At 47.6% G+C, this 21,808-nt stretch overlaps 1 protein-coding gene across 3 annotated transcripts in view; it reads left to right on the forward strand.

The window, feature by feature from the left end:
- Positions 1-21,808, forward strand: part of LOC140386682 (cytochrome P450 2D20-like) — a 145,113-nt gene that overhangs the window by 119,616 nt on the left and 3,689 nt on the right. The window contains exons 8-9 of one of the 3 annotated variants that reach the window (XM_072469232.1): positions 6,483-6,624; positions 12,446-13,178. The exons of 1 other annotated variant lie outside the window; for it this stretch is intronic. In XM_072469232.1, coding sequence (XP_072325333.1) covers positions 6,483-6,624; positions 12,446-12,498 — 195 coding nt within the window. In that variant the 3' untranslated portion in view covers positions 12,499-13,178. Of the gene's footprint in view, positions 1-6,482; positions 6,625-12,445; positions 13,179-21,808 lie in introns of those variants that run through there. One more of the 3 variants, XM_072469231.1, reaches the window with a different exon arrangement.

Here is a 21,808-nt window from a genome sequence, read left to right on the forward strand (position 1 = left end):
GGGCTAGGAAGTGAGGGGGCATAGGTATGGCATGCGGTGTCCGTGCCCCTGGCCAGAAGGCCCACCCCCCTGCTAGTCCGTGAACCTGGAGGCAATCACCGCGTCTCGTGCACAGTGACCCCGGCGCACACGTCGTGCAGCCTCCCCTGCCTGTTTGGGCCCCATGTCTGTTCACTGTCCCTCTCCCCCGCATCCTCCTCGACAGAGGAGTCTTGCCCTTCCTCCTTATCCACGCCCTCCAGCACATCGCCCTGTTCTGCGCGATGTTGTGGAGAATGCCGCAGGCCGCCACGATGCGGGCAACCCTCTCCGCATCACACTGGAAGGCCCCTCCAGAACGGTCCAGGTACCTGAACCGCATCTTCAGGATGCCGAAGCTCCGATCGATCACACCCCTGGTCACTGTATGGGCACCATTGTAGCAGGTGTCCACATCGGTCTGTGGCCTCTGGATAGGTGTCATCAGTCACGGCCACAGTGGGTAATCCCTGTCACCAAGGAGCCAACCCCTCAGCTAGGGCGGGGTGCCCCTTGAACATGCCAGGGATCGCCAAGTGTGCCAGGATGAAGGAATTGTGCACACTGCTCGGATATCGGGCGCAGAGGTGTCGGATGCACAGTTCATGGTCACAGCCCAGCTGAACATTCATTAAGTGCTACCCATTTTGGTTGGTGTAGAGCGGCCTGTTATCCGCAGGTGCCCGTAGGGTGACATGTATCCCGTCAATCACCCCATGGATCAGGGGCATCCCGGCAATGGCGGTGAACCATGCTGCCCGGCATCCTGGTGGGCTCGGTTCACATCGAAATGGATGAATTGATCCGGCTGGGCATATAGGGCCTCCGTGACGTTGCGGATGCACCTGTGCACTGAGCTCTGTGAGATCCCGGACAGGTCCCTACTCGGAGACTGGAAGGATGCCTTGGCATAGAGGTCCAGGGCGACTGTCATCTTGACGGTCACCGGGAGTGGGTGTCCTCCCCCATACCCGCGGTACCAAGTGTGCCATCATCTGGCAGATGTGTCACATTGTGTCTCTGCACAGCTGGAGTCTTCGACAGCATCCCTGGTCCGGCAGGTCCTCGAATGACAGGCACTGTCGGTGCACACGAGGCCTCATGCCTTGCCTCCTTGGCACCTCCTCCTCCTCGGCCTGATGGGCAGCCGGCCCTCTAGCCTGTGCGGCAGCCACCTGCCCCTCTGCAGCCCATTCCGCTGCAGCCCGTTCTGCTGCTGCGTGCTCTGCTGCTGCCTGCTCCGCTGCCGCAGCTTCCCCCTCCTCTTCGAGCAGCTCCCGTTCATACGGCCGAAGGGCATCACGCAGAGCTGCGACCATCATCAGGGCGGCCACCATTGCTGGTCGAACCCCAAACGCCATTGTCTGCAGGGGGTGAAAGGCCAACATGGTAACAATGTGCATACTTCAGTTCCCAACCAGGTTCCATAGGCTACACGGTAGCCCCAGGTTCCATAGGCAGCACGGTAGCATTGTGGATAGCACAATTGCTTCACAGCTCCAGGGTCCCAGGTTCAATTCCGGCTTGGGTCACTGTCTGTGCGGAGTCTGCACATCCTCCCCGTGTGCGCGTGGGTTTCCTCCAGGTGCTCCGGTTTCCCCCCAAAGTCCAAAGATGTGCAGTTTAGGTGGATTGGCCATGCTAAATTGCCCTTAGTGTCTAAAATTGCCCTTAGTGTTGGGTGGGGTTACTGGGTTATGGGGATAGGGCGGAGGTGTTGACCTTGGGTAGGGTGCTCTTTCCAAGAGCCGGTGCAGACTCGATGGGCTGAATGGCCTCCTTCTGCACTGTAAATTCTATGATACCCCTCATCCCTTCACCCCTGCCCTGTCGGTGGCCGGCACCTTGGGGGCCCCTGGCCCTAGCGCCCATCCCTGCTGCTCGGGGTACAATTGGCTGCCACTGCCCTCACTGGGGGTGGCGAAGGGTGTGGCCTTGGGTCGTCTCCCGGTGTGCGGCGGCCGGTTGGATGGGGTGTTTGGGGTTGGGTGAGGCGCTGTGGCAGGGAGTGGGGTGTGGTGGTGGGCGCACCCTTACGGCCGCTGACACTGTGCAGAACCAGGGGCCAAGGTGGGTGGCAGCAAGGTGGCCGCCGTAATGGTGGACGGTGCCTGGGCACCATCCCAGTCCTGTGGGGGGGCACACCGGCTACTCAGCCTGTTCCCCCTTTCACCCGGCTCTGACAGGGGCCCCCCCACCGCAGCCGGCACGGCCAGTGTCCTGGCCGGCAGCCCAGTTACTCCACTCCATGTCCTATCTCTTCCCTCTCTCACTCAGCAGCCATGATGCCAGGTTCACGATTTTGCAGACCACAAGTGAACCACACCATCGGGAACTCGGCCCATTAGTGGCAGTGAATCGCGGAGGCCCCACAGATAGAGGGTCAGGTCCGCTAATGATATGCCAATGGTGCTTAAACGCCATGCGGCGAGCGATGCATTTACAGCATTTTTGGGGTGCTGGAGCATCAGGGTTTGGGGTCAAACTGGCGCCTACCGCCATTTTGCCGTTCGAGGCTATTCTCCACCCAATCGCGTGTTGCGATTTTGGGGTCGGCCAACAGTGAATCCCGCCTCACAAATTCTGCGTTGGCATCAATACCTAGTCTCATAAACGGAGAATCCCCCCCCCCGCCCCTAGGGCACAAACCTCTATATATTTGTTCACATTAAACACCTGTGCACAACGTTACAACCTGCCTTGCTGCTGTGTCAGAAGCGTGTGAGGGATAGGCTGGTCTGGGTTGGCCGGAGAGGGGACGGGGTGGGGGGGGGGGGGTGGGGGGGGAGGGGCTGGGCAGATATTGTGGTGGGCTTGGCCCAGGGACCGCAGTTTAGCCAGCGCTCACCGCACCGGTGTCCCATCCCGGTCACTCCCCACCCACTGTTCCCACACTTGGGATTCGATGGAACGGAATGGCCAGCTCGCATGCAAGGATCACCCAGGTAGATGGTGGAAAGTAGGACCGTGGGCAGGAGTCAAGTGTTGTCGAACGACGCGGAGCACCAGAGATCATCCAGAGCGTGTTGTCATCATCCTCCATCGCATGGGCCAGACCTGCTGTTACTGCCAACCCAGGGCCTGCACCCCGTAGGGAGGCAGGTAGATATCACAAAGGGAGTTGCAAGGAGGGATGCGGGGTGATTAGGGTTAGGTTAGACAATACAGTGCAGAAGGAGGCCATTCGGCCCATCGAGTCTGCACTGACCCACTTAAGCCCTCACTTCCACCCTATCCCCAGAACCCAAAACCCCGCCTAACCTTTTTGGTCACTAAGGGCAATTTATCATGGCCAATCCACCTAACCTGCACGTTTTTGGACTGTGGGAGGAAACTGGAGCACCCGGAGGAAACCCACGCAGACACGGGGAGAACGTGCAGATTCCGCACAGACAGTGGCCCAGCAGGGAATCGAACCTGGGACCCTGGCGCTGTGAAGCCACAGTGCTCTCCACTTGTGCTACTGTGCTGCCCTGGGTGTTGTCGCACAGGGCGGGTATTGATAGGAGGGGGTGGTTGGCCGTGGAGGGGGGTATGGTGGTGTGGGGGTGGGAGGGATGTCCGTGCCGCTGGCCAGCCTGTCGGTGAACCTGGAAGTGTTTGGAGCGTGTCGGCCCCAGTGCACATGTTGTGTGGCCTCCCGTGGCTACCCGGGTGCATGTCCTGCCCATCCTTGGCCTTCCCCATAACCCCTTCGTCGGATGAGGACTGCCGTTCATCCTCCTCCGTCAGCACGTCGCCCTCTTCTGCGCAAAGTTATGATGGGCGCTGAAGACCACCACGATGTGGGAGACCCTCCTAATGCTATACTGGAGGGGCCAACCAGAGCAGTCCACGTACTTGAACCGCATCGTCAGGATGCTGAAGCCCCGTTCGATCACGTCCCTGGTCGCTGCATGCGCGTTATTGTAGTGGGTCTCCGCGTCGGTCTGTGGCTTCCGGATAGGCGTCATCCGCTACAACCGCAGTGGATAACCCCCATCACCCTCTAGCCAAGCCTCTAGCTGGGGGGGGGGGGGGGGGGTGGCGCGAGGTGGGGGGGGGGCACGGAGGGCTCGAAGAGGTCAGGGACCGCTGAATGTGCCAGGATGAAGCCGTTGTGTACACTAACCAGGTCACACACCAGTTGCATGTTCATCGAGTGGAACCCCTTTCAGTTTGTGTAGAGCGGCCTGTCATGGGCCGGTGCTTATAGGCGGACATGCATATCACCGATCAACCCCTGAACCTGGGGCATCATGGCGATGGCAGCGAACCCTGCTGCCCGGGCATCGTGATGGGCTCACTCCACGTTGAATTTGATGTATTGCTCCGACCAGGCACAGGCGGCCTCCATGATGGCGCGGATGCATCTGTGCACCGAGGTCTGTGAGATTCCGGATAGGTCCCCACTCGGCGCCTGCAAGGACTCCACCGCATAAACGTTTAGAGAGACATGCTCAGCAGGAGTCTTCGACGGCATGCCCGGTCCGGCAGGTCCTCGAATGACAGGCGCTGCCAGTACACACATGGCCTCATGTGGCACTCCCTCTTCGTCGACCTGTTGAGCAGCCAGTTCTCCATCCTCACCGGCTGCCTCCTTTTCCTCTGGGGCAGGCTTTGCTGCTGCAGCGTCCTCCTCGAGCAGATCCAGCTTGTACATTCTCAATGCATCCCCCAGGGCAGCAGCATTAGGAAGAAGGCCACCATTCCTGGTTGAATTCCGAACTCCATTGTCTGCAGGGGGTGAAAGGCAGACATATTAACATGGTGCATACCCCCATACTGTCATGTGAGAGTCCCTTTAAGAAAAGTATGTTCCATCAGATGGCTACAGTGATGTCATTGTGTGGGTGGAGCTGAGCCCTGTCTCTGCTTTTACTTTTGTTTTGAGCTGGCAGCTGCATTGTGTCTTAGTTTCATTTTCAGTTGGAGAGCTGCATTCAAACCAAGCAGATGTGTGTTGACTTCTCTCTCTGCAAACTAAAGAATGTCTCCAGATCACTTGATGATTTCAAAGTAATACCTGTTTCTGTAAGGTATGCAAACCTGCTGTCTTTGTTAAAAAGGGTTTTTGACTTATGGATGTTGTAAGGAAAGTTATGAAGGGTTACCTATAGAGTGTTGTACCTGTGTGGATTATCAGTGTTGGTAGTTGGTCAGATGTTTACTGTAGGTTTATAAAATGTTACTGGATTCATAGAATAAACATTGTTTTTGTTTACAAATACTTTTAGTTCTCTGTTGCATCACACCTGTAATGTGGACCCTTGTGCTCCCCATAACCAAAATCTATTCAAAGGTGAGGGTCAGGTGAACTCCATAATATACTTTGGTGTTCTCTAAACCCTGACCCATAATAATATCCAACCAGGTCCATCGGGCTACACTGCAGCCCCTGCCCCCACAGGCCCCCCCCCTCCCCATCCCCACATACACTTCCAGCCGTTACCCCGGCACTCTGCCCACCACACTCCTGACCCAGCAGTGCCCGGCACCGTGTGGGCCTCTGGTCATGGTGCCCATCCCTCCTGTCAGGGCTACCGGTGGCTGGCGCTACCCATGCCAGCGGTAGGCACTGTGGCTCCTGTCCGGCACCCTCCTACAGAGGCTCCTGAGATTGTTACCCCGTCAAAGGGTAATGGCCAGCTCGGGGGGGGGGGGGGGGGGGCAAATTGATGGGGGTTGGGGTGGGTTTGGAGAACCATAACGGCTGGTGTCAATCCGCACAACCAAGGGACACGGTGGGCAGTCAGTGGGATGTGGAACAAGATGGCTGCCTTGCAGGCCGCGACAATGACAGGCTGTACCCGAACACCCAAGTTGCGTGGGGGGTCACCCCAAACCCATGGCCCACCCCCTCATCACCCACATCACTTCCATTACCCTGCGCTGCCCCCCCCCCCTCGGGCTTGGAAGAATCCCTCCAGTCCTCCCTCACCAGCAGGACTGACAGCCTCTGCGCGTCCTACCTCCACTCTCTCCCTCTTCAGCCATGTCACCTGTTCCCCAATTTTTAAAAGCTCAAGTGACACTCACCATCTGGAATTCCCCCCACCGGTGGCGGAGCACCGCAGAGGCCCCGGAGAATACCGGGCCGGGCCCGCTAATGATATGTAAATGGAGTTTTCTGTACATGAGAAGAGCGCATTGATGTCTCTGTCGAGGCTCCGGAGCATTGAAAATTGCACTCACCACGATTTTGGCTTCACGGCCTCATGGCCAATTCTCCGCCCAATCACATTTACTGGTATCTGCGTCGGCCCACAGAGAATCCCGCCCTGCATATTTTCAAGAAGCAGTTAGATATAGCACTTGGGGCCAAGGGGATCAAAAGATATGTGAGGAAGGCGGGATAAGTCTATTGAGTTGGATAATCAGCCATGATGATAATGAATGCAGAGCAGGGTCGAAGGGCTGAATAGCCTCCTCCTGCTCCTATTTTCAATGTTTCTAATACGTCTTATTATTCAAATGCCTTACAGGGAACAATGATCATTCCAAACCTTACCTCCATCATGTTTGATGAGAACGTTTGGTCGACTCCACATCAGTTTAATCCGGGTCACTTCCTCAACCCGGAGGGGCAGTTTGTGAAACAGGAAGCCTTTCTCCCATTCTCTGCAGGTAATGTAGGATCCGAGAAATCATAAAATGTACTGGAACATACAGCCCTGGATTAATAATGGATGTCCAGCCACATCCGTGTACCTCAAAGAGGATGTGTAACATTCCTGAAATTACAATCTAAAATAAGTCTGCTCTCAAAGCCCCTATGGTCAGCCCAGTTTCTAAAGACTTAATTTTGCCTTTGTCAAAGTGACATGTCAAGTGACGTGAGTGACCGTCGTCTCCCAAATATTCCGATCATAGCAGACAAACAGAGGGAAGGAGAGGGGTGCAAAATAATAAGTAAAAGAAAAATGAGTCTTTGTTTCAGATGGTTGTCTTTAAGCAGACCTACCTTCGAAGTAAGCTTTCAAATCCAGGTTTCCGTTTGAAGTGTGTAGTTTTTACCTCACCACTATTCTTAGAATTCCCCCTATACCAAAAAGGGCCGATTTATTCTAAATGGTCAGCAGGGATTCTCATTCCCCGACTCCTACGCAGACTTCGGCGGATGCTATTCGGGTCAAACTAGTGTTTCAAGTTATCCCCCGGTTATAACCCGTATCTTCGTAGAAGAATTTTATCTACTTACCACTTAGTAACTTACACACGGGTCCAGCTTGCTAAGTTAAGTAAAGTAAACTTTAAAGAGAAAATAATAACCACTCTTTCAGGTTATCAATTTGAATTTAACTTTATTTTCAAGTTAAAAGAGAATAACTAATTTTACAGAAAGGTAGAAAGATCTTTTCCTGTTCGGACCAGTTGCAGACTTTCAAGTCTCGCTTGGCAATCAGGCTTCTTTAACTTTTGGTCTTCTGCTGAGTTCTCTGGGTTGCTCGGTCTAACGATGTTGCTTGTCCCATTACCGAGGAAGGTGCTCTTCTGATTATCTGCTCATTATCCCCAGTTTTTATAGCCATTTGGGGCCCCTTAACCTTTGAACCTGGCACCCTTCAGTCTGTCTGCATGACACTTGGTAGGCTAAATTTTAGCAGTTTAGAAGTGTGGTTCTGCTTGTACAGCGATAGTGCAGTTTCATCCTCCCTAGCTCGCCATCCTTGACTGCATTTTTCTCGCTTTGCTTGATGTGCTTTATGTGCCTTAGTTCGCACACTTTTGGTTTCATGTCTTTTCTGATGCACTTTTTCTCTGATTCGACTCGGGTCATCTTCAGGTTAAGATAATGTCATGTTAGTGTTATCCCCCCTGAGTCTACCTTTATCTGCTTTGGCCATCTTCAAAAGATTTTAACTTCAAATGTGATGTTGTTATAATGTTACCTTGTCACCTTTTAGTTTCCTCAATTTATTAATCAGTTGTTTCATTTTATTACTTTTCACACATTAACATTTGTTCCTTATCTTATACTTTCGATTCTGGCTGGTTTTCCTAATTGTTCAATTAATTAACTCCTTACTAAAGATTTGTGAGATACTGTTCCTTTTCATATAACTTTAAGAGTTTTTAAGTCAAACAAATGTATTTTCTGACTTTGTGAATTAAAATGAAGCTCCTATCTATTTTCATCCCTGTCTGTGAAGTTGTCTGCTTTCAAAACAGGCTGCTGCTGTTAACCCCTTGTGGGACTTCTCCTTTTCATTTAAACGCCTTAGGTATTCTTAGTGTTATTTTCATGTTTCAAATTTCATATTCTTCCAAGTTTTCACAACAAGTGTCATGTGAGAGTACCTTTAAGAAATGTGTGCTTATAAAAATATCTGTAGTGGATGCACCTTTAAGAAATGGGTGTTTATCAGTAATGTCAGAGTGTGGGTGGAGTGTGGCTGTCTGTCTGCTTTACTTTCGTTTTAGGCTGTTTGCTAAAGGGTGTGTTTAGTTTCCTTTTGGAGATGCTGCAGTCACAGCACGATGTGCATGAATCTCTGCAAGCTTATGAATGTCCATTTAGTGATTTCAACATGGTAACTGTTCTCAGTAGTGAAGTTAAACCTGATGTCTTTCTGGACAAAGGGTTCTTTTTGTCTTATGGATGTTAAAAGGAAAGTTTGAGGATTACTTAGAGTGTTGTATTCTTTGGGGGTTGTATTTGAATTGATGGTTGCTAAGATGTTAAAAAGATTAACTGAGTTCATAGAATAAACATTGTTTTGCTTTTAAAAATACTTTTAGGTTTCTGCTGCACCACACCTGTAGAGTGGGCCGTGTGCTCCCCATAACCACAATCTATGAAAAGTTGTGGGTCAGGTGAACTCCATGATACACTTTGGGGTTCTCTAAACCCTGGTCCATAACAAACTGGGGGCTCGTCTGGGATAAAAGTCTATCTATTAAGATTGGCTCAGTGAACTTAAAGACAGTGAGGGGTGAGCATATTTTGGTTGCTTTCCAGGTGTGGTATTTCAGTTTAAGTCGGGAGTGTGTTGTGGAGAATGGCTCTATCAGAGGCTCTGAAGTTTTTGGGGGTGGAGACGGTCACACACAGTACACACGGACAGAGACTAAAAACAGGCTTTTCGAATGGGCAAAAACATCGCAGTTAACATTACCTGACAAAATGCGAAAAAATGAGGCAATTATGCATTTAAAATTGCCTGAGATGCAGTTTGACTCATTGGACATGGCAAAAATTCAGTTACAAATTGAACAAATGGAACATGAGAAAGAATTAAAGCAGCTTGAATACGAAAGAGAGAGAGAGGAAAAAGAAAGAGAGAGAGAGAGATAGAGAGGAAAAAGAAAAAGAAAGGAAAACAGAAAGAATAGCTCCAGCAGAACAAAAGGAAAGAGAAAGGGAGATACAGCTCAGGGAAAAAGAGAGAGAGAGGAAAAAGAAAGAGAGCGAGAGTTTCAACTTCAGAAAATGGCCATGAAACATGACAGTCAGTTAAAATTGGCAGACGTAAAGGGCAACGTACAATTGGAGGATAGTGATGAGGATAGTGAGAAAGAGCTTCATAGTTGAATGCTTGGTGGGGATCTATTTAAATATGTCCACGCATTGCCAAGGTTTGATGAGAAGGAGCTAGAAGCCTTTTTCATTTCATTTGAGAAGGTAGCTAAACAAATGAAATGGCCATCGGACATGTGGATATTATTGATTCAAACAAAGCTGGTAAGTAGGGCTAGTGAAGTGTTTGCATCACTACCAAAAGAGGTATCTGGGACGTATGAGGAGGTGAAAAAATCCATCTTAGGTGCATATGAAGCCGACAAACAAAGGTTTAGAAATTTAAGGAAAGAATTTGGTCAAACATACATGGGAGTTTGAAAGGATCAGAGTAATTTGTATAGGTGGATAAGGGCTTTCAAAATAGACCAAACGTATGAAGCTCTCAGAGAAATTATACTTTTGGAGGAGTTTAAAAATTCAATTCCTGATGTAGTGAGAACTAATGTGGAAGAGCAGAGGGTTAAAACTGCGAGATTAACAGCAGAAATGGCAGATGATTATGAATTAGTTCATAAATCAAAGTTTGGTTTACGACATCACTTTCACCCTGTGAGGGATAGAAACTGGGGACATGAGAAATACTCAAGTGGTAAAAGTAAAGGTGATCTGGTGGGAGAAAATAAGGAGACTGTACCTCAGACTAAAAAGGAAATCCAGGATGGGGGAAAACAAACGAAAAGTTACAAATGTTCTCACTGTAATAAACTAGGCCATGTAAAGTCACAGTGTTGGTGGTGGAAGAAAAGCACTGGGAAGGCTGATATGGTAAAACAGGATAAGACAGTGGGGTTTTTTAAAGTGATAAAAGGAAAGCCCAAGTGAAGCGAAGGAGGTGCAAAAGATTGTACAGCCTGATTAAGAGGTAATTGATAAGAAGGTGCCAGATCTCTATTTGTGTGGGTAAAGTGTATTCATGTGTATCAGGAGGAGCAGGTAAAGAAGTCACAATTTTAAGAGATACGGGAGCTAGTCAATCTTTAATGGTAAGAGATGAGAAGTTATGTAGTTTAAAAGAATTTTGCCAGAAAAAGTGGTAATATGTGGAATTCAGGGTGAGAAGATTAGTGTTCCATTATATAAGGTAAGGTTGGAAAGTCCAGTGAAGAGTGGTGAAGTGGTAGTCGGAGTAATAGAGAAACTATCTTGTCCAGGAATACTTTATCTTGGGTAATGATATAGCTGGATCGCAGGTGGGAGTGATGCCTACTGTGGTTGATGAGCCAGTAGAAAATCAAACAACTGAAGTGTTGAAGGACGAATATCCTGGGATTTTTACGGATTGTGTAATAACAAGGTCGCAAAGTCACCAGTTAAGACAAGAGGAGAAATCATTGAGTGAAGATAAAGGTGAAGTGCAATTATCAGAAACGATTTTTGATCAGATGGTTGGAAAAGAACAGGTGGAGGATGAAGCGGATATTTTTAGTTCAGGAAAATTGGTGGAGTTACAACCGAAAGATGTAGAAATAAAACGGATGTATCAGAAAGCATACACGGAACAGGAACCTGAGTGTATACCAGAGTGTTATTACCGTAAAAATGATGTCTTGATGAGAAAATGGAGACCTTTACATATGCAGGAGGATGAAAAGTGGGCAGAAGTTATCAAGTAGTATTTCCGGTAGGCTATAGAAAGGAGGTGTTGCGAGTTGCACATGAGGTACCAGTGGGAGGTCATTTGGGAGAAAGGAAAACTCAAGCTAAAGTCCAAAAACATTTTTATTGGCCTGGACTACATACAGATGTAGTTATTTTGTCGATCATGTCACACATGTCAAATGATAGGGAAACCTCAAGCAGTGATAAAACCAGTGCCCTTAATACCCATTTCAGCATTTGAGGAACCTTTTACAAAGGTCTTTATTGATTGCGTAGGACCGCTTCCTAAATCAAAAAGTGGGAATGAATATCTTTTGACGATAATTGATGTGTCGACTAGGTTTCCAGAGTCCATTCCAGTACGTAATAATGCAGCTAAAAAGATTGTGGAGGAGTTACTTAAATTCTTTATTAGATATGGACTACCCACAGAAATACAATCGGATCAAGGATCAAATTTTACCTCAAGGTTATTCAAAGAAGTCATGGATAGCTTAGGAACAAAACAATTTAAATCAACTGCGTGCCATCCAGAATCGCACGGAGTGTTGGAAAGGTGACATCAAACATTAAAGACAATGTTGAGGGCTTATTGTCAAGATTATCCAGAGGATTGGGATAAAGGAATTCCGTTCATATTGTTTGCAATAAGGGATGCACCTAATGAGTCAACCAAATTCAGTTCTTTTGAACTAATATTTGGTCATGAGGTAAGAGGACCACGAAATTGATTGAGGGAAAATTGGTGAGTGAGAAATCATTATTAGATTATGTGTCAAATAGGGAACAATTAAATAGAGCAGGTGAATTGGCTAGACAGCATTTAAAAGTTGCCACAACATGTGATGAAACGGGAAGCGGACAAGAAATCCAAAGTTCGTAGCTTTGCCAGTGGAGATAAAGTTTTAGTATTGTGTTGCTCTGTTTCGGTCCAAATACTGTGGGTATTTCTATTTATTTCGGTGACCACTGATCCTATGTTAGCCATCCCAAATTATACCAAACCATTCAAAGTGGCTGTTGATGCGAGTGATGTGGGCGTAGGTGCGGTGCTTCTACAAGACGGTGATTAAGGACTAGAGCGGCCTATTGGTTATTTTTCAAAGAAATTGAATTCTCACCAGAAAAAGTATTCAACGATTGAGAAGGAGACTTTGAGTTTGGTGCTGGCTTTGCAACATTTTCACATTTAGGTGACCAGCAATCCATCTGACACCATTATATATACTGATCATAATCCGTTTATGTTTTTGGAGCGATTCCGGAATAACAATGCAAAATTGTTTCGATGGAGTTTATTGTTACAACTATTTCATTTAAAAATAGTACATGTGGCCAGACGAGAAAACGTGATAGCCAATGCTTTGTCACGAATGTGATGAACAGAAGCAGGTTCAGTGGAGGAAGAAGAACTAAAATGGACTACATTATTATAAATGTTTGCGCGTTTTGTTTTGTTCAAAAAAGAAATGTATATTCACGGTCCATATTTCTTAAAAGAAAAAGAAAAGGTAAAAAATGAAACCATCTTGAAGTTGATGATTTTTTTCTTGGGGGGAGATGTCATGTGTGAGTACCTTTAAGAAATGGGTGTTTATAAAAATATCTGTAGTGAATGTACCTTTAAGAAATGGGTGTTTATCAGTGATGTCAGAGTGTGGGTGGAGCTGGGCTGTCTGTCTGCTTTGCTTTCGTTTTAGGCTGTTTGCTACAGGGTGTGTTTAGTTTTGTTTTGGAGACGCTGCAGTCACAGCACGATGTGCATGAACCTCTGCAAGCTTATGAATGTCCATTTGGTGATTTCAACGTGGTAACTGTTCTCAGTTGTGAAGTTAAACCTGATGTCTTTCTGTACAAAGGGTTCTTTTTGTCTTATGGATGCTAAAAGGAAAGTTTAAGGATGACTTAGAGTGTTGTATTCTTTGGGGGTTGTATTTGAATTGATGGTTGCTAAGATGTTCACTGTATGTTTTAAAAAGGTTAACTGAGTTCATAGAATAAACATTGTTTTGCTTTAAAAAATACTTTTAGATTTCTGCTGCACCACACCTGTAGAGTGGGCCCATAACCACAATCTATTAAAGGTTGTGGGTGAGGTGAACTCCATGATACACTTTGGGGTTCTCTAAACCCTGGTCCATAACAGAAGCCTGTTACCAGGCAGAATACAGCCCTTTGGCCCATTCATTGACCACCAGCCAACCAATCAAACCAAGTCCCACCCCATGTCTCGAGTGCCACAAAGTCTGGGTCTTGCTGTACAAAGCTTGCAGCCCATACATTATATTGCAACTTCCTGAATTCCCATTCTCTCTGGTGCTTGACTTAAAGACACATGTCCATTAATCATCCACGGATCAAAATGATAATGGCACATAATAAAGGGAAATAAGGAAATCCCCAGGAAGGACCCTTACAGTTAAGCCAGCCGTTGATGTTGTCGAGCTGCTTCCTTTGCATTCATCCTCTTGCTCTTCTTCCATTAATCCTTCCAATTGTGGTTATGCATTTCAATCCTTCTGCACAAAATGTCTGAGGAACATAATTTGTCTTTGATTGAGAGTTCTCTTATTCTTCTACCACCATTCAATATTTCTTCAGTAATTCTTTTCTCCGACCAGCGTCTTAGGATCCTTCATGAGCATCACATTTTGGGGCTGTTTATTTTCTTTCCTTCTTCTTTCCCAATGCTTCAAATCCATAATTCATTGCTGACCAGCCAGAACATTTTAATACACAATTCTCATTTTCAGACTCAAGCTGAAGTTGCTTAGAATGTTGCTAAATTTTGTAAAAACACTTCTGGTTTGTCCAATCCTTTTCAGATTTCAGTGCTGCTTCTACATCGGATGCTATCATGCTTCCTAGATAGTTGATTGATATATTCTAACTTTCTTCCATTTATTGTGAGGTTACATACTGGAATATCCTTTCTCTTGATCATTACCGTGATGTACACTTTCTTCCAGTTGAGTGTAGGTCCATATCGAACACTTTACTTTGCAACTGTGTCCATTCATTTTTGAAAGATGACTCTCCCGCCTACCTTTATACCATCCATGCCTTCCAGTTGGGGGCCGGTTTAGCCCAGTTGGCTGGATAACTGGTTCATGATGCAGAGCGAGGCAAAAAGTGTGGGTTCAATTCCCACACTGGCAGAGTTTATTCATGAAGGCCCAACCTTGCCCCTGGCCTGAGGTGTGATGATCCTGAGGTTAGATCACTACCAGTCGGCTCTCCCCCCTCAAAAGGGGAAAACATGGTCATCTGGGACTGTGATGACTTTACTTCACTGAAAGGGTCCAGTGAGGGAACACAGCCTTGTCTAACCCCTTTTTAGATTGCTTTCCAATCACTGAGTTTATTCTTGTAACAGTGCGTCATTATCTGATTCCAATAAATATTCCAAATGAATCAAAGATTTTTCCCATTAATGTTGATGTCTTCCAGCAAATTCCTGAGATGGTAATCTGGACTTCATCAAATGGCTCTTGTATAATCAATAAAACATCGGTAAAGATAATTTTGTATTTAATGGCTCTTTCTGCCAAGTTTTTTTGAAGATAGATTGCATTTTGTGTTAATTTAATGACTACAAAGCCACACTGAGTATTTGAAATCTCTGACTGAATATTCCCTCTATCTCTGGCCTTTAGGATTGTGAGGATAATCTTTACTACATGACTTATTAGGCAGATTGTTCTATGTATTTCGTACCCCATTGCACCAGATATCTTCGATATCACAATTAAAACAGATTTTGTTAAATGTACTGGGATAATGCAGGTGTTGTGGTTGACGATAACAGTCAGATTTTTAGTTCCTAGTTCTCCTGTTGTTTCAATAATCACTTTGTTATTTCATCCAGTCCTGGTTGCTTGCCCTATTCTTTATCATCTCCACTGTGGGGTCCCACGTCCTCTTGTGAAATTTCCGGGCCAGTGTCTTTATTTTTAATTTGTGGGTTTAAAAAAAAAATTGTTTCATGATATATTGATTGAAAAAAAGATAACAATTGTTTAACTCTAAAAGCAGTTGAAAGCGATAATGTGTAAGATTGGAAAATAGTGAACGTCACTCCACTATTCAAGAAGAGAGACAGAAAGCAGGAAACTACAGGTCAATTAGCCCAACACCGATCAATAGGAAAATGCTGGAATTTATGGGGCACTTAGAACATCTCAATGCAATCAGGCAGCGTGATCATGGATTTGTGAAAGGGAAATTATGTTTGGAGTTCTTTGAGGAAGTAATAGGCAACATGGATACAGGGGAGCGGTGGATGTGCCATACTTCGATTTCCAGAAAACAGGTGACACGGTGTGAATGGTGTAGGGAGCAACATGTTGACATGGACAGAGGATCTAACAGGAAACTAAGAGTTGGCATGAATGAGTCATTTACTGGTTGGCAAGATGTGACAAGTGGAGTGCCACAGGGATCTGTGCTGGGGCTTCAACTGTTTACAATTTATATCAATTACTTGGATGAAGGGATCAAATATATGGTTGCTACATTTGCTGATGTAAGGGAGTTCTGCAAAGGACATAGGTAGCCTGCAAAAGGGCAGAATTAGGTAAAGTGAGGGGGAAAATATTTGACAGAGGGAATATAATGGGAAGAACGGGACTTGTCCATTTTGGCGGAAAGAATAAAAAAGCAGGATATTCTTCAAATGGAGAGAGACTGCAGAACTCTTGTGGTACACAGGGATCTGGATGTTCTGGTACATGATCAGGAAAAGTTAGTATCTGGGTAACGCAAGTGGTCAGCAAGACAAATTGAATGTCATCATTTAATGCAAGGGACGTGAAATATAAAAGTAGGATTATTTTGCTACAGTTGTGTAGGGTATTAGTAAGAGCACATCTAGAGTGCAGTACATAGTTTGGTCTCCTTATTTAAGGAAGGGTATAAATGTGTTTGTTAGAAACATCTCAGAGAAGATTCATACCACTGGACACTGGGATGGGGGGAAGTCCTTCTGGGGAAAGGTTGGAGAGGTTGGACCTGTATCCTCTGCAGTTTGGAGTAGTTAGGTGACTTTATTGAAACATGTAAGATCCTGAGGGGACTTGACAGTGTGGATGCTGAAAGGATTTTTCCCCTTGTGGGAGAGACTTGGAGCGGGATTCTCCGTTGATTAAAAAAAAAAGATAACAATTGCTTTACTCTAAAAGCTGTTGAAAAGCACATCCACAGATTTCCCTTTATCCATGTTGCCTGTTACTGCCTCAAAGAACTCCAAAATTGGGGCTGGATTCTCCCAAAATGGGGCTGTGTCCCCACTCCGGTGTAAAAACGCTGGTGTTGCACTCCTCAGTTTCCTGCAAAAAGTAAAAGGCGATTCACTTACGTCTGGGGGCTGGCAGGGACTCGGGGAGCTTCATGCAGCTTTGGCTGCAGAATTGGGCATCTGCACTTCCGGTTCCGAGTTCACGCAGGCACGCGGCGGCGACCTCCAGCGGCCACGCTGAGCACCAAGGTGGACTTGGACCAACACCAAAAAAAACTAGGCCCCCCCGATCGGCCGAGGCGCTGTATCAGACCGGCCCGATCGCTGCCGCGACTGCCCATAAGGCCCCCCCCCAGTGCTCGATCCCCCCGCCCCCACCAGGGCAGCCGCGGACTGAGTCCGCAGCCGCCGCACGAGAGTCCCGACCGGCCATACCACATTAGTTCCATGCCGTTAGGAACTCGGCCAGTCGGGAGCAGAGTATCGATGGGAGGGCCCGAAGAATCAGTGGAGCGGCGCAGGGTCCGATACGGCAGAGAACTTTGATTCTCCGCCCCCGCGCCAAACGCAATTTCGGCACGGGACTGCGGAGAATCCAGACAGGATTTCCCTTTCACAAATCTATGATCACGCTGCTTGGTTGCATTGAGATGTTCCAAGTGTCCCATAAATTCCAGCATTTTTCTTTTTTGCCAAAATCATTACTGGCAATCGGGCGGAGAATCGGGGCCGGTGCCGTTTTTCGGATGCTCCGCCTCCTCCAAAGTGGCGTCATCGAAGAGCGCGCCACACGCCTTTGGGACAGCATCATCGCTTTGAGGCCCTCCCCGATGCTCCCCGCCCAATGGGCTGAGTTCCCGGCCGCGCAGGTTGCGTGTGATCTGAGTTTTCGTAAACCCGGTGTGGCGGCTGCGGACTGTGTCCAACGCCAGCACAGACAGGATGGGGGGGGAGGAGCCCTGCTGCTGGAAGGGTGAGCTTCGAGGAGGCTGCGGGGACTGGTGGGGGCTGCGGGGACTGGGGGAGGGGGCTGGTTCCATGTGGAAGGGGGGTCCAGGGGGACACTATTTGGCCAGCCGGGTCCATGTTGTACGGCGTGACCACTTCAGGTGGACTCGGCAATTCTCCGGCTGTTTATGTCGGGAATGCCGGGGGTTTTACCCGGTGCCGTTGCTGCCCCCCACTTTGCGGAACATCGGCGCCAACTTTTTCATTGTAAAACTAGACACTTCCTCCGGACATCGCCTCAAAATCAGAGAATCCAGCCCCAGAACTAGGGGACACAGGTTAAAATAAGCGGCTGGATTTTCCAGTTCTGAGACCAAGTGTTGATGCCAGTGCAGGATTCATTGAGTTCCACGACAGCAAAACTGGCACCGCACCTAGTCCGATTCAGCGACTATTGAGGGCCTAGCACCGGCACCACGTGGAACACAATCGATTCCAATGAGAAACGGTGTGGGATTCACTGAATTTGCAATTGATACACAGATGGCTGACAAGCTGGAGCCACATATACATCCTCCACTCCCCACACACACCATCCCAGCCAACAAGATGGCAGCAAGACGCACGGCACCACGCTTCACCGACGCCTAGCTGGAAACCCCCTGGCACACGGTGGAGGAGAGGCAGTTGACCCTGCCACCCACCGCACCGCCATGCCTGGGTGAGGATAGCAGAGGTTGTGAGCGCCGTGAGCAACACTGTCCGGATTGGTCAGCAGTGCTGGAAAAAACTGCACGACCTCCTTCGGGCAGCCAGGGTGAGTAGGCAGCACTGTGCCCCTTGCACTAACCCCCATTCCACAGCCTGGTACCCGACTCCCACCCAGAGGGCAGCCGAGCCCCCACCTTGCACCACATGCCGGCACCCAGACCGTCCATCATGGCCGGGTGCCATGGCCACTGAAGCCACCAGCTACCCACACCCTGGGCTGCCTGCGCTGGACTGTCTAACACTGTGCATTTTCTGTTCCCCCTCCCCTGGAGAATGCCGCCTATAATCACCGGGAGCGGGAGAAAACTGGTAGGGGACCGTAGGACCTGCGGACGCTCACCATGGCAGAGCAGAAGGCCCTGGACATGGTCGGCAGCCCGGAGGAAAGGGAGGTCGCCAAGATGGAGGTTGGCCATGGGCGAGGAAGTGAGAACCCGCTTAGTTGCTGTTCCCTGTGACACATGTGTCAACCACCCCCCCGTGAACCACCCCCACCCCCACTGCTCTCACACCTATGTTATGGGCGAGACGTTTTCAGAACCCCAAAATGTATCATGGTGTTCAACCCACCTCTCCCTTTAATGTATTTGTTGCTTTTCCCAGCACATGGCTTGTTCCCTAGGAGTGGGATTATAATTATGGACACATGGGTTTTTAAACACAAAACAATGTTTATTCCATGAACTCAACTTAACATCTTAAATAAACACTGGATCTCTTAACACCCCTTACTTCAAAGATAAGTCAGAAAATATTGCAACAGTAAATAATTCCTTAAAATGTTCCTTCAAACTTCCAAGAGACTTAACACCTTTAAACAGAATCACATCAGGTTAAAGGCTTTACTAGTACGAGTTTAAATCACCCAAATGATCCAGAGATAGTCTATCATGGATCCAGCTCACTGCAAACACACACTCCCAAGCTCTTTTCAAACTGCAAAACTAAACTGCAAAATGGCTGACCTAAAGCCCAGCTCCACCCACTCTCTGACATCACTGTTTTCGTAAAGGTACATTGCTTAAACATCCATGTCTTGAAGGTACTCTCACATGACACCTACCACCCCATGGCCAGCAGACTAGTTATGCATAGTGTCTGCTGTATTACAGGAGCTGATGGTGATGGGGCGGGTCCTTCTGGTGTCCCGCCCACAGCCAGTGCCAAAGCCGAAGCCCCGGGTGCCGAGCAGCAATGAGGACAACAGCACGGACGCGAGCGGTGGAACTGGGACCCAAGACACCCTGGAGTGTGAGTCCAAGGATGACACCGATTTCCCATCACAGTAGTCTCCAACACCCTCCACCATCCCAGAGACACTCATCTCGGTTGGACACCTTTGTGAAGAGGCTCCTGGGTCAGCACCACACAGTTGATCCGGTACATCAGGTGGAGATTGGAATACCCGAGGGGATAGATGGTCGGAGAGCGGGCCGACTCCGGGGAATAACTGCCATCCAGACGGGTTTTGGGCTTCTGAAATGGACAGTCCCATCGATTGTGGAGATGCAGTCACAGAGCTAGGCGCAATTGGAGGAGTGCAACTATGTGCAGGAGCAGGAGGTGATGCCGACTGTGCATGCCACCCAAGCCAACACCGCACGGGTAGCATCCGCGGTGGAGGCGAGGGTTGTGCCTATGGATCAGCATTCTGTGAAAACGCTTTCTGAGGCCCAGGACAGGGTTGCCACCTCACAGGCAGCCATGAGCCAGAGCGACCTGAACATCGCAGCGCCGCTTCTGAGCATGGTACAATCACAGCAGGCCATGGCTGAGAACATCGGCAGCATTACCCAGGCACTGGCTGAGTGGTACAGACACAGAGGGAGGAGACCCCGTCCAGAAGGAGATGGCATTGTCACTGGCTGACGTGACACATCTGACATTACAGGAAATGTACAGTTAACAAAGGGTTAATGTAATGATTTAGATGACCACTAGATGGAGCTAGTTACAGAAGTATATAAAGCAGTGGCTCACAGATCTCTGGGAGAGAGCTGGAGAGGAGAGCTAGAGAGAGCAGTGATAGAGAGTTCAGTACAGTATTAGATAGAGTGTTAAGACTAGTATAGTTGAGTATAGATTGTAGATTAGATTATTGTTTACTTTAGGAGTAAGTGGTTGAGCTTAATTTAAGTAGTGTAAATAAATGTTAGCTTTGTTAATGAACATAGCTTTTGTGGTCCTTGTGAACACTACAACATTCATCCTGAGGACAAGAATCACAAAGAATACCACATGGTACCAGGCATTCCTAAAAGTAAGCATTGAGCAGAAAGTTAGCATAGAGTCTGGATAAAAAATAAGAACAATCAAGCCGCGACATAGATCTTGAAGGCAGCACCAAGTTCCGGATCGCAAAATGGAAGGTCAGAAATCGCCAGAACATTTCAGGACCACCGGTAAACTCAGTCCAAACTCGAAAAACTTTAAACAGCAATTTGAAGTTTTTCTATCTGCCTCCGTGTTTTTGATGAGATTGCAAGAAAGATTGTTGAGAAGACCGATTCTGTCGCCAGAAGGAGCCATAAATCTGTGCAAATTTAGTGAACAATCCAGTCAGAGTATGCTGAGTACAGGGCTAAGAAAAATGGCGCGAAGTTGGGATGCGTGGTTGACGTCGTTGAAGCTGTGGCGCGGCTAGACAAACAGAGAACTGCAGAAGGCGACCTTTTGCGCAGGCGTGCTTGAGAAGGAAGCGCAATCTGGGCGTTGGCTGTTCTGCGCATGTACAGGCTCAGTTTACACATGTGAACTTTGAAAAACAACACAAAACAAAATCGACCGTTCTGCACATGCGCATGAGAAATTTGCACATGACGTCACAAGCATGATGAGGTGTCGACGCTGTGGCCACGCCCACTTAAAGAAACACTGCCCAACAGTCGGTAAAAGATGTTTAAAATGAAACAAGCTCAATTATTTTGCCTCACAAAGCCGTTTCACTTCGGCGACACCGGCAATCAACGCTAAAAGATCATTTTACACTAATAAGAAGGTCCAGAGCATACAAAGTAGAGGACAGAATGAAAACATTTTGCATGTTCATGATGATTCCTGAAACCTTCCTATACAGGATGACTTCATAGTAGAAGTGGTAAATAGAGCTGATACACCGGATAAAAATAAAAAAACATTTTTTTCACATTTCCAACTTAATAAAAGATTGGACGGAAACATTGACTGTAAATGGATCAGGTGAGTAATTCAAATTGGATGCAGGTGCCCAGGCAAATTTACTCACTGAAGCCAATCTGAGAAAAGTGCACAGCTCTCCAGAAATAAGAAAATCAACCAGTCGACTGAAAGATGACAATGGCAAAGCCATGACCAGAGGTTTGTGCTGCTCTATGTTGCAGCATGGTGACATCTGAATGCCAGTAAACTTCAAAATTGTAGACGAAGACAAGTCATCGCTATTTGATGCAGATCCCTGTGTTTATCTGCCTACCGACGAACACCAGCATCAAACACCAGGCAAAGAATTAGTTATGGCAGATGCATTATCAAGAACCACAAGCAATAGTGCTGAGACAACACTGAACGTTATTCTCAATGTGGAAGCACATACTGCATTTGTTGCAGACATGTTACCTGCATCGGATGCAAAGATAAAGTTGATCAAAGATGAAACTGAAAAGACCCAATTCTGCAAAGGGCAATAAATAAACCTAACTGAAGGATGGCAGATGTCAAAGTTTTCAAAACATCAAGGATGATTTGACAGTGATGAA

Source organism: Scyliorhinus torazame, chromosome 12 (genome assembly GCF_047496885.1).
Source record: "Scyliorhinus torazame isolate Kashiwa2021f chromosome 12, sScyTor2.1, whole genome shotgun sequence".
Classification (NCBI taxonomy): Eukaryota; Metazoa; Chordata; class Chondrichthyes; order Carcharhiniformes; family Scyliorhinidae; genus Scyliorhinus; species Scyliorhinus torazame.